This window comes from Notolepis coatsorum (assembly GCF_963971535.1).
Source record: "Notolepis coatsorum genome assembly, chromosome: 16".
NCBI lineage: Eukaryota > Metazoa > Chordata > Actinopteri > Aulopiformes > Paralepididae > Notolepis > Notolepis coatsorum.
This window is the reverse complement of record NC_140180.1, coordinates 29934108-29946727: the sequence shown is the minus strand read 5'-3', so window position 1 is coordinate 29946727 and position 12620 is coordinate 29934108. Positions and strand designations below refer to the sequence as shown.

Sequence of the window (12620 nt, the reverse complement as noted above, 5' to 3'; positions counted from 1 at the left end):
CACTTAGGGGAACAATAGCTGTCAAATTGTGCTATATTTAATTTAGTTTATATCCCATCAAATTTTATTCAACCTCTTATTTACAGTTGTACAGCCCTGGCCTATATTTTATTTCATAATTATATTATTCCATTGTGGTTAACTTGGCTCATATTTCATTTTATTTTACTCCACCTCTTTATTGTATTATCTGTCTGTTAATGTCTGTCCGCTAATGTCGCACCGATAACGTCCAAAGCTAATTCCTTGTATGTGAAAACTACAAAGACCTTTCTGATTCTGATTCTGATTCTAATGGCCGTGAAGAGGATGCTTCTTTCTCTGGTGCACTTAACCCTTTGAGACTCTTTCCAGGGTGTATAAAGGTTTAGCACATTATGATGGAGGTGTATGATGGCCGTTCTCATACTCAATTATGTGTCATAAGTTGTTGCAGCACTCTTTGGGTTGATACCATTTGTTACACAGATTGGATACAAAACCATTTTTGACCACTCAAGATTGATAAACATGGTCGAAGATCCCTCCAAAATACCACATTAAGACACCAAGACCTCGAGGAACACCCTGGAAAAATGCATGTTGTGATTAAATCAAAATAAAAAATGTGGTATCAAAAACCTTTGACATTTGGAGATTTCTGTAAGAATTGCATTTTGCCTGCGATTGGATGGCGAGCACTTCTGTTCTGGAAATTGCAAAATAACACACTTATATAACAACTGCATGGTTCTACCCAAAACCTGGGATTAGCATAAAGTGAACATGTCTATAAAAGGGATAACCCATTTTCATTCAAATATCTTGAGGTGAGGGGATAAGGGAGGGACCCCTTGGAAAATGGTCATGCCTGTTTTTAGTTACCTTGCCAAAATGTAGCCTAACTTTGGAGCATTGACTTAGCCCCCGCTAGCAGGACATGCTACCAATAGATTCCTTAGGCCATCTAGTTTCATATGATACCTGTATCTCCTGTCTAGATTTAACACTGAGACTGCTACAGCCTCTGAAAGACAGTAACGTCAGCTGAGATCGCATACAATCCTGCGGATCTCATGTATTTTCCCTCTCTCTAAAACTAGTTTTTTTATTGAGGCAGGTGAGGACTGTGACCTTTAAGTTACCCTCATGTGCAGATATGGATACTGCCCTGAAGACACAGTGTCTGCAGTGCCACATTCCCTCTGAAAGATTATCCTTTTACTCAACATTTCAAATTAGTGCACGTGAGTGAGAGCAGATAGGGCATGAATTAGTGGACACATAATCACCTCTGCGATATTGCAAAGACCAGGCCCTCCCTCTCACGCCCTGCAGCTGAAACACTTGTGCGCGCCTTCATCTCCTCCCGTCATGACAACTGCGACCCTACTACTCTGTGGCACCAGTGGCAGCTCCGTCAACAGGCTCCGTGCGCGGTCCAGATCGCGTCCGCCCGACTCTTAACCCACATCACGGTCAAATACTACAACATCCTGGTGCGCACTTACAAAGCCCTTCACCAACTGGACCGCCTCAACTCATTGACCTCCTCTCTTCTTACCAACCTTCTCAGTCCCTCAGCCTGCCTTCTCTCCTCCATCCCGAGTTCAACATATACAGTTTTGGGGACAGAGAAGTACTAGAAAAGCAATATATAAATCCCATTCATTATTATTATAAAACACAATAATACAATGTGTTCTATATGATAAACAGTGCCCTTTAGCCTAGGTTGAAAGTCATCTGGTTGACAATGATGAGGAGCCTCATTTCACTGGGGGCCGCAACACACATACTGTACACTGCAGGACCACATTTACAAGCGTTAAATATTTCATGTAATTTGCATGGCTCTAAGGCACTAGAATTAAGACTGGTCTGTTGTCGGCATACTGTTTCACTGAAACATTTTCGATTTTCTTTTATGGAATGCAAGTAAAAAGCGTTGAGAGACTGACAGGAATTTGTGGATAGGAACTTCTTTATAGCCTGCCCTAAGGCATCAACACTACTCGTCAATTATAATGGCCAATCGAAAATATATTTGGTTCAACATGTCACTCAAACTAGTCCAAAATTATTCTTAAAGCCGCAATGTGTCTTTTGAAGACATATTATTATTATTATTATTATTATTATTATTATTATTATTATTATTATTATTATTATTATTATTATTATTATTATTATTATTATTATTATTATTATTATTATTATTATTATTATTATTATTATTATTATTATTTTCTAGGAATGGATCACGTTTTGGAGTGTATATACAGAGTAAATTGAGACCAAATTGAGATCACCGGCTCTTCAACACAGCACTCGCCTTCACTGCACCCACCTCAGCCTAACATGGTCTGGTGAGACACAACGTGCACGGCTTAGTGTTGTGTCTCACCGGACCATGTGCTTAGTGTTGTGTCATTGGAGGCTAGAGCAGTACGGGTGAGTGCCATGTCTCAAGTTGTTCTGTACACATTCCAGAACTTGATTAATTAATAAATACAAAAAAGAAAAAAAGAAAAACACATTGTTGCTTTTAATTCTGTTTTCATGAAATATAAATAAAGGAAAATTGCACAATGGTAAATAAAGACATTTTGCACATTTTGTGTGAAGATTATCTTCTCAACACTGGAAATGTTGGCACTGAAAGAGACGCAAGACACTCTTTCACATGAGAAGCATGCGTACGGGCTCCATATGTGAGTGATTCACGTGATGAAATCCATCACTGCTAGCATTTGATTCAGAGCTATGCCTACCAGAAACAAGCCAGTTCAGTGACCCGCTCTACAGTTCCTGAATGAGGCCTGTCAACAGGTGTGAAGGCAGACAAAGTGTAGAGCCAACTTTGGCTGTCAGTGCAGGAAAATGAAAGATGGGAGCTTGACAAACAGAGTGGCACGTGATAGATTGGCCTTGTCAATGCCATCTCATTAGCTGGCTGGGCTCCCAGGCTATTTTAATGCTGTCATCTGGGAGCACTAATTAGAAACAGCTGAACAGATGTTGGCTGCAAAGGTGGGAGGAAACAAAAAGGTAGAGCAAAAAAAGATTTAACACCTTGATAACTGGTTGACCTGGTTGATAACTGGTTGACCTGCCTGTCACTCTCCTGCGAGGGAGTCCTTGAGAGCCAGACATTCAAAAGTTATCCCCTCAGGCAGTGTAGTCGCACAACCTTTCCCTGGAAAGAGGAGCAGGAGGTGGAGGAATTGCACGGAACCAGAGCTTGCACACGCACAGCAGGAATCTACCGCAATGTGGTCAATCTTGTTCACATATTGTGGGGGGTTGGGGGTCCATATTATTGTGCATGTGTTGTATTCCCACTTCTGAGCTCCTGTCATGTTCTCTCGTGTCACTGTCCACTCATCCCTATCCCTTCTGGATCTTTGACCCTTGTCCAGCCCACATTTTAGTGATGTGAATATATATTTGTCATGTTATCTGTGATATGATACACTATTGAGCCCTGCAGCTACTGTGAGATTAGCCCTTTTATGAACTGCCTGAACAACCAATTCCTCCTTGAACTCTTGGGACCGAAAGGGAAGAGGCTTAAGGCCTAATTCTACTTCTGCGTGGGCTGTCTGCGGCTCCGTTCTTTAACCATCATACCTACACGTTGTCGGTGTCGCTCGCCAGGCGTGTAGATACATTTTTGGCCAGCTGTGCGTAGACCTCGCCATGGCCTTGGGCGGCTAGCAGCGCTACTCTCGGCAAGGCATCTACGCCACTTTCACGTTTGAGCTTAAGCCAAGGTCTCTTCACACATTCTACAGTTTCAAAATATTCTACACAGTATCACACTGTATAACTGATCATGTAAAACCTATGTTAATTATGAAGCGTGTTCTAAAATCAATGCATCTTTGTCAAATGGACTTTCTTACAAATAGCCCACTGACATGCTGTTCAGAGCTGCCTGACACACAGTTGCTAGAATCATTATAGCCATAAGACCTAACAGCTAATGTGCATTTTCATTCCATTTGGACCCTGGAAATGGATACCCTCCCATGGGGAACCAAGTGTGAGCACCGGGCTCAGCGTATGTAATCTGTACCGAAAACCTATTTGGGCTTTGGGAAAAGCCATACATTCTCAAAATAGTATGTGTGATTGGGTTACCGTCTCTAGGTGACAGTGGCATACCGCCGTATATCATATCTCGACATGTGCGAGGTGACATAATCCAGCTAGTCTGGGACGCCGCTGCACAAATGATTTCTGGGACAGGTGTGATTTTTATTTCCCTCCTAAATGCATTAAGGCCGGGATATTTCACATCTCCGTCTAATTGTTCCTGCTCCTTTTCTCACTCGGCTCAAATGACACATACGGAAGTGACAGTAGGGGTTTCATTTCTATGGGCATACATTAATTATGGGTTTGTCTAGCGAGCAGGTTAAGCAAGAGGAACTGAAAGCAAATCTCAGAGAGAGAAAAAGAGTAGAAACTCAAGAGATGGATGTTAATAGTGTGTAGTTGCACCTCAATGGCTCTCTTATGCATGATTAATAATCATAGGAGCTACATCCATTCCCCGCCTTCGTCCCCAGCAGCCCGGACGCTAAATATGTGAAGATGCAGTAGATGATGCGAGGGTTAAGTTCAGCTCCCGTTAGAGTAGTGCTTCTAAACACTTAGCATGCTGCAGCATAGTCTGACAAGACACAGAGATAAATGACACACCATTGTTAACTACTGTGGATAGATGGACAGACAGACAGACAGACAGACAGACAGACAGACAGACAGACAGACAGACAGACAGACAGACAGACAGACAGACAGACAGACAGACAGACAGACAGACAGACAGACAGACAGACAGACAGACAGACAGACAGACAGACAGACAGACAGACAGACAGACAGACAGACAGACAGACAGAACACATCAGCGGAGACTGTCATACATGTTTTTCTATCTGCTGAAAGTGAACATTTACATCCATAGCTATACTCAGAAGTATTTCGTGTTCTGATATTCTAATATTTAGCATTGGCTAATGATGGTGCCTAATAACTCTGAAACGTCTCTCTGGTGCATTTAATGATTTTGTTGTTTTGTTTCACAAGAGGACAACTTCAAATGCCGACAGAGAGGGGGTGGAATATTTCCGCGCCAAGTCATTATTGTCCCCGTGGTGCTGGGTCTGCAGCGCTGAGTGGGTGTCTTGTCTAGCTATCCAGACTCGAGCCAAAAAAATGGTTGTTCTTTATTTTGTGGTGGGAGCAGTATATAATGGAAAAATTCAAACACATTGGGTTATATTTTAAGGATAATAATCCAATGGTTCCCAAAAGTAGCTGAAGCTGAAGGTATCTTTGCCTCTTACTTTACTGTAGCCTATACTTATTGTGCAAATGCTTCATCATATTGGAGATGTTTCCTTGCTTGCACAAAATACTGTTGCCTTTTGCTTTTCTTTTTTTAATCTTTTTATTGGAGCTCAGCCAAACTTTTGGGCATTTGCTCTGGTCAGCCGTAGTCCAGCAAAACCGTAACAAAACGTCTCTGCTCGCATACTTTGCTGATGCAACCCACGTGACCAATTATGTGACATTTGCTACTTTTTACAACATGGAAATAATGCTCAATGCACTTCACTCGTATGGGGAGCATGACATAAATACTCTCTGAAGGTTGGTAATGGTTCTAATACCCAACCCTAGGGGGCAGTAAGCCCTTCACCTTGTTTAAATAACCCACGTGAGACAAAACAGGAAATGAGAACGAGTTGGTTAGTCTCGGAAAATGTCTCTGGATATGTTGGAACACGGAGTCAACAGGAACTCACTATGTCACTCTAGACCCGGCTCTATCACAGCAGACACAGCTGCATAACTTATCTGTGCTTGTTCTAGGTCAAGCTTCTTGTCAGTCAACTGCAAAGTGACGACCCAAGCTGGGGCAAATTGAGGAAGAGAGTCGGAACAGGACACTTTGAAATACCTCTCTGACAGAAGGTGATGACATCTGCCAAACTATGCAGACATGCCCTCCAGATGCGGTAACCAAGGTCAACTCATCACGCTGCCAAAACTGTAAGTCCAATGGAATTCCGTTTGCTTCAAGACAGCGTATACCCACAGGATGACTTACGTCTACTGGCAGCGTTGTTTCAGCATTACTCTAATCCTTAAAGTTACAGGTAATCCAAATTGTCTTAACTGAATCATCAATATGAGAAGGACTGGAAATATATTACCGCAAGAAGAATGCTGTTCCCATCACTCGACCCGCCAAAATTAATATTTGCGCATAACCTTCAGTTTTAAGAGTTCCGTTTTTTTTGTCATTCCTTCCAAAAGGTAACGTCTGCCATGACACAGTTGGTTTCTCGTGCAAAAATACCCAGTAAATCAACACTGTGGTACTGAACTTTGACAGGCTTCTCAGTGAAGGTCAACATGTTCTCAAGATAAATAATGTGAGGCCAGGAATGTGAAGGATCAGATTATGGGAATGTGAGGATGAGGAAGAGGTAAGACGGTGAGGATCAAAAACAGCCCCTTAAAGGTTCTGCCAGCGCTGTGGAGAAGCTACGGCAGCTAAGGAAACGATGCTGTCTCCAAGTGAATGGCAGGCATTTGTCCTGACAGGTAATCCTGACTTTAGGCAGACATACTCCACCCTTCGTGTCTAGACTGCACCACCAAGCACTAGCGTTCTTCTCTCTGTCCAAGTCAATGTTAGCACAGGGGCTATTTAGAGTGGCTTGTTTAGAAGGCTAAATTTATATGCTTTTTTGTCTCCTCTGGGAATGTTAGAAGCTCACGCGCACACTCAAAATTGCACAGTTTCCAGGCCTACTCCATGTGAGAGCCGAGAGCTCCTCTGCTTGATTCGCACTCAGGCTGCGTGTATTTGAGTCACTGTGCAAAGACAGCTGATAACATTCAGAGTCCTTCTGCTGGGCAACATGAATAATTTCGGCTCTAATTGAGTATGTCCATTCCACATCAGATAAGGAGACAATGCTGCATTGGATGACACAATAGGATTGAATCCCCCTCCATGTTCCTTTCAATATGAGGTGCCGATATAACAACTCCATGCCTGCTGATGCAATGGGAGCTTTTCAACAGAGGCCACATTTATACAAAGCAGAACGTTGACGAAGCCAAAGCTTGACACCAAACCCATGGTATTGCCATTCAAAACATTACTGCAAAGCTGACGGTGCGGCCTATTTGGCATTCCTTGTCCACGAGCTGGAAATAGTTCAGGAAGTGGGTTTCTTATAGGAGGGGAATAGCAGATGGAGGCGGGACGCTTAAAAACCCAGAAACAGCCTGAACTGTGGAGGGAAACAAGTAACATCCTGACAAGACATCCAGAAGGATCCTTTTTCAATTTTTCACGAGAGTGGGGATGATGACCAGTGCGGTGTGGCCCCACGCAAAGCAACTGATGTCAGCTCGGCCTTGCGTAGGAGAGACACAGTGTGGGTGTTAAGAGGCCTTTTCTCTAGTGGAGCTTAAACCTGTGACCCAGATCTCTCTCTCTCTCTTTCTCTCTCTCTCTCTCTCTCTCTCTCTCGATCGAAACTCCCTCGCCTACTTGAGAGAGCGAGAGGGGGGGGACACACTCACTGCCCAAAATGACAAACAGCAGGCAGGCGGTGGCATGCTTGCTTGCCAAATACAGCACTCCATGTTCAAATTGTGCTGACAGGAAAAACATAGACACTGTTATCCAGGGTCTCCCACTCTGGAGTGAGATGGTGAGGGGGGGGAATACGCCTTGCGAGGAGACATAGACCTGCCTGTGTTCAGTGTCTGCACTGAGGGTAGAAGGAACAGAAAGTGCATGTGCTCGGTGTAATTGTAGGCCTCTGAGACCTCGGTTTCCTATTGGGTTCAGTGAGATTTCAAAAGTTGTCCGTTTTACTTTGATGGGTTGGATTCAGCCGAGCCTACCAGTCGCTATTGCGCCGCGACTACACTGATTAACTGCACATTGCCACATTCATTTTCAAACATATCCATCAAAGTACAACTCCTTCTAACTCGAAACAAGTTTCCCCAGGGAAACGTGGTCAGACTCAGGAAACATCTGAACTGTATTAAAGAATGACTGGATATTCTAAAGCCTCGCAGTTTTGTTTCACCAGTTTTACAGCCATAGCGTAATTTCAAATTAAAACATAAACTTAACTACTATGGAAACCACTTAACACAACAGAGTGGTAATGTGAATGCCAGCTGCCAAACTGGTAGCTGCCAACAGCATGAGCTAGCAGCTATATAAACCACTAGTTCATCCAGCCAGAAGAAGTATGGCAATAATTGCTAATTCCTAACAGAACAAAGCATGAAATGTGTTGACGTTTGGTGACTAATCTCAGAATGATGTGGGACAGTTGTGCATTATGTGAATATCTTATTTGCATGCATGTACAGTATGTGCACCTAAAAGCCTGATGGTGACCGAGGAACAGGCCACCCACTCTCCTTCCCTGATTAAAGGCAAGTGAACTGTTTATTTGTCTGCATCATGACCTAATGCACACACAGCGCACCTTAGTATCCCCAGACCTCCATGTACTGTACTGTATGTACATGAAGACCGGCACATTTCCCCATTTGCCTATTAACTCCATTCCATTCCCCTAATCTCCTAATCTAACTTTTTTAGCGGAATGGCAGCCTCTGTGATCATTGGCAGGTCCAACACGTTCCTTGCCGTTCTCCAGTGGTGCTGAAAGGGGCTAGGAAGGAATATCCACACAGGTAATCTTCATCTCATACGGATTCTTTCAATATAGCCAAGGCCCAATGCTTTTGGGTGGGCTGGCCGATGCTGAAAGGACGGCCTTATATGGTAAAGAGAAGCCAGACCACTCGACTTTAAGAAGAGATTTGAAGAGGTGCCCCCTTTGATGATGAGTCATAACCGACTGCCCCGTTAGCAAGTGAAGGCATCACGAAGAAGGTATTGTTGGTAGCATCATATGACCAAAAGTTATTCCACCGTGATTGATGAAATTAGGCGCCTCTTGCCCAATAAGCCAGAGGACAAAGTGGAATGGTTTTTGTTGTAATGTCCCTGGGGCATAGGGTTGGATCAGTGTATCCATAAAAAATATAATGTCATTGTTTGAAGGTTTCGCCAAAAAAAAGAAGAAAACACTCCATCACAAGTCTCTGAGACTGTCGTGGTTATCTTGTTTCATCAAGATTACATGTCTTGGTGTTGTGTTGCATAACAACTAAAGTCAAAACACAATCATTCATGGTATGAGCGCAGCCCTCGCAGATCACTTCAGAGACGAATGCTGACGCACACGCGGACCTTACCGTGAGACAAGCCCTCTCAGACAATGGTGGAAAGTAAGTGTTTGTACTCAAGTACTGTACAATTTTGAGGTTTTAATTTGAGGGAACTTTGCACTTACTCTACTACATTTCAAGGGAAATATTTGACTTAATACTCCACTACATTCGTATGAACCAATCTGCTACTAGTATACTTTTAAGAAAACATGGCAAATTTGATGAAGATCATGCACTTTCGAATTTGAAACATGCTGACTTCAAGAGGACGTAACCAGAGCCAGTATAACTGGACCACGTACCACTTCAACATAGCCTCTGGAGGTCAACAGGTCAAGGGGTGAATGTTCCCAAACACTGGAAACACCACATCGAATGCATACGTTTTACCTTTGAGACCTAAGTACATTCAATATCAAATACTTCTCTACTCGCACTTAAGTTCTTCTTCTTCCACCGCCGTTCTCAGATAGCTATCTATGTAGTCATCAGCCAGACAACCGCCTCCTGCCAAGTTTAATGTGACTAGGGACCATAACTCTCTCGGCAGCTACTACTAAACATGCCAGACAGGTCTGGCTCTCTCCTTTCCCTCAGATCAATATCAAATTGTCTCAGGGCATCAGTAATCAACCACGCCAGAACAGTGAGTATGCACGCATGCACGCACGCACGTGCTCGCGCACACACACACGCACACACACACACACACACACACACACACACACACACACACACACACACACACACACACACACACACACACACTCTCCACTCAAAGGTTACGGCCAGCTCACCAGCCACACTGGTTTAGTTCTCAGGCCACGTGTGATTGCCGGTTTTTTAAGAGCTCTTTGACGGTTCAACCGCGCAACCACCCCACCCCTGTTGTTTTCCCTCTCTCGGCCGTCCTGATTAGACCTGGGGATCCCGAGGGGAGGCTTTGATCCCAGGCCCGCTGCTTCTGCAGGGTACTGAGCGCTGCATGTCATCACACAGGGCCGGCCAGACCCTGTGTGATGACACGTGTAGGCATAGTAAGCCAAAGCCAGACCCTGAAAATGCATCTCATTAAGTATTCACATGATCCTGCCTCCGTGCCCTTGACCCTCCACATGCATTATGTTTTAATGCTGATAGAGGAGCTACTTGAATATGTGAGGGGGGGGGGGGGGTGTAGGCTATTATGTGAGAGGTGGGGGTGTAGGCTGTAGCCAACAATTCCAGAGGATAATGGATACAGATGAAAGATGGCTGCCACATAAACTGTTGTTTGAGACTAATGTGGGGGGGGGGGGTTGGGGATGACTATAAGTACTAAAATACTACTATTCCAATAAGTAGTTTGGATAATCATATATTGTAAGGTAATAATGATTGCATGAAGATGTATTGAGACATTTTTATTACCACAACACCGGGCTGGGAAAGAAACACCTCAATGATTGGACAGGGCAATATTGGCCTTCACCCAAATGCATCAATGGATTATAAATTACCTAATAAACTGTATTATTTGACAACACACATACACACGCACACGCACACACACGCACACACACACACACACAGGCGCAGGCACGCACACATGCAGACGCAAGCGCACAAAAGCCTTATAACAACAAACATCTTGATTGCTATGGCAAGAAATCATTTGGGGATAATAGGTAATTACTTACTCAAGTCCAACTTATAGTCTTACAACCAGACAGCTGAGCATATAAATTCATATGACTAAAAATGAATATGACGATATCACTGGCAAAAGGGCAATTTTCAAATCCGACAGTGCAAATCAGAGGAGTTCAGAGGGTAAGAAAATTACATCGCCCGGAGCGACTAGCACGGCATGAATGGAGCCTTTTATGATCATAGAGAAAGGTTCTCCCTGGAGACATGACATTTCAGAGGGTTTTCCCCCTAAACATACACGGGTACACTTGAAAGGTAAAAAGGTAATTTCCACTTCCTAACCTGGATAATGCTGTGTGAACTGAATAAAACGCGCTCATTCATTACTGTTTAAACTCAAGCAAGATGTGCTTTGTAAGAGGAGTAGGGTTGAGCCTTGGAAGAATAAGCAAACATCTCAACAGTCTATTTCCAATTCGATTTATTTTTCTAAAAAAAAATAAAGTGACAGTGTGACACGGTCGCAATGTCTACCCAAACACGTGAACTCACCGTTCTGTTCCTTTACACTTGGATGGTGAAACTTGCTGATATGACTCGATTCTGCTTCCAAACCATGTTGCTGGAGAAGCGATGAAAGTAGGAATGATAATAGTAGGATCATTTGGATTAGTGGCGGTCGGCGATCAAAAGGCACTGTTGACGGGATGTTTTGTATCACCATGCACACACGTCGATTACAGGACACCAGTGCTGCTTTGGACACATTTGTAGAGGATACACGTAGAGTAGAATCCACATAATCTTACTTAAAAGCCCAGTCCTTCGAAAGAAAGTTGAGATGAAATCTCCCCCCAAATCCAATCGAATCCTCTCCAAAAACGTCCGACGCGGACGCGTTATTACGCGCGCCTTGCTGAGCTGGATGCAAGTGCGCACCTGTTGGATGACTGGAAAGTTGACTTGAAAGTCGGATAAAGTTTTTTTTGTATCTTACTATCCCTGGATTTGATTGTACATCCAGAGCGAAAGGGCTCAATAAGATGACAGCATATCACACATGACACGAAATCGTTTGACAACACAAGAATAGAATTTTAGGTGAAATGTGCGTTCGTCTAAAACTCCCCTCGGGGCTGCAGGCATTACAGTAAAAGCGCACAAACGCAAGACAAAAAAAAAAAAAAAAAAAAAGTCAAGCAATCCGATACAGTCTGTACAGTGAAATAGTTTGCGGCACAAACATTACTTCTGTTGTCTGGCGAGGTCTTTGGTTCTCAAGTTAGTGGAGACTGAGCTAAGCTGTCGCTGAAGCTGAGACGACTGTGAGACGACTGGGGCTGGATCTTTGGAGACTGCCAACTGACGGCACAACAGGTGCTATACATAAAGCAAAAAAACTTCGTAGCCCAGGAAACTCCCTAGGAAGTTAACTATTCAGTGGCTGCCTGATTCATTGGGTTACCCATCTAGATCTAGTCATTGCTAAATGTTGCATGTACTGTAGAAAACTGAAGAAAGAACAGGAACAAATTATCTTAACTATTTTGAATGCTATTTATGGATAATTGTGTTCATATAATAACCCATATTTTATTCCTCAGTCAATGCACCTATAGTCTATTGTAACAATACAAATAGCCTATGGACTGCATAATAATTACTGTAGTAAAGCTCTGACCCAATTATTATTATTATTTAATTTA

The 12620-nt window shown here is 43.3% G+C and overlaps 1 protein-coding gene across 2 annotated transcripts in view; it reads right to left on the bottom strand.

The window, feature by feature from the left end:
• Positions 1-12120, bottom strand: part of pdgfc (platelet derived growth factor c) — a 66675-nt gene extending 54555 nt beyond the window's left edge. For both annotated transcript variants that reach the window (XM_084331903.1, XM_084331904.1), the window contains exon 1: positions 11467-12120. In XM_084331903.1, coding sequence (XP_084188029.1) covers positions 11467-11638 — 172 coding nt within the window. In that variant the 5' untranslated portion in view covers positions 11639-12120. The remainder of the gene's footprint in view (positions 1-11466) is intronic.
• Between the last annotated feature and the right edge of the window lie 500 nt (positions 12121-12620).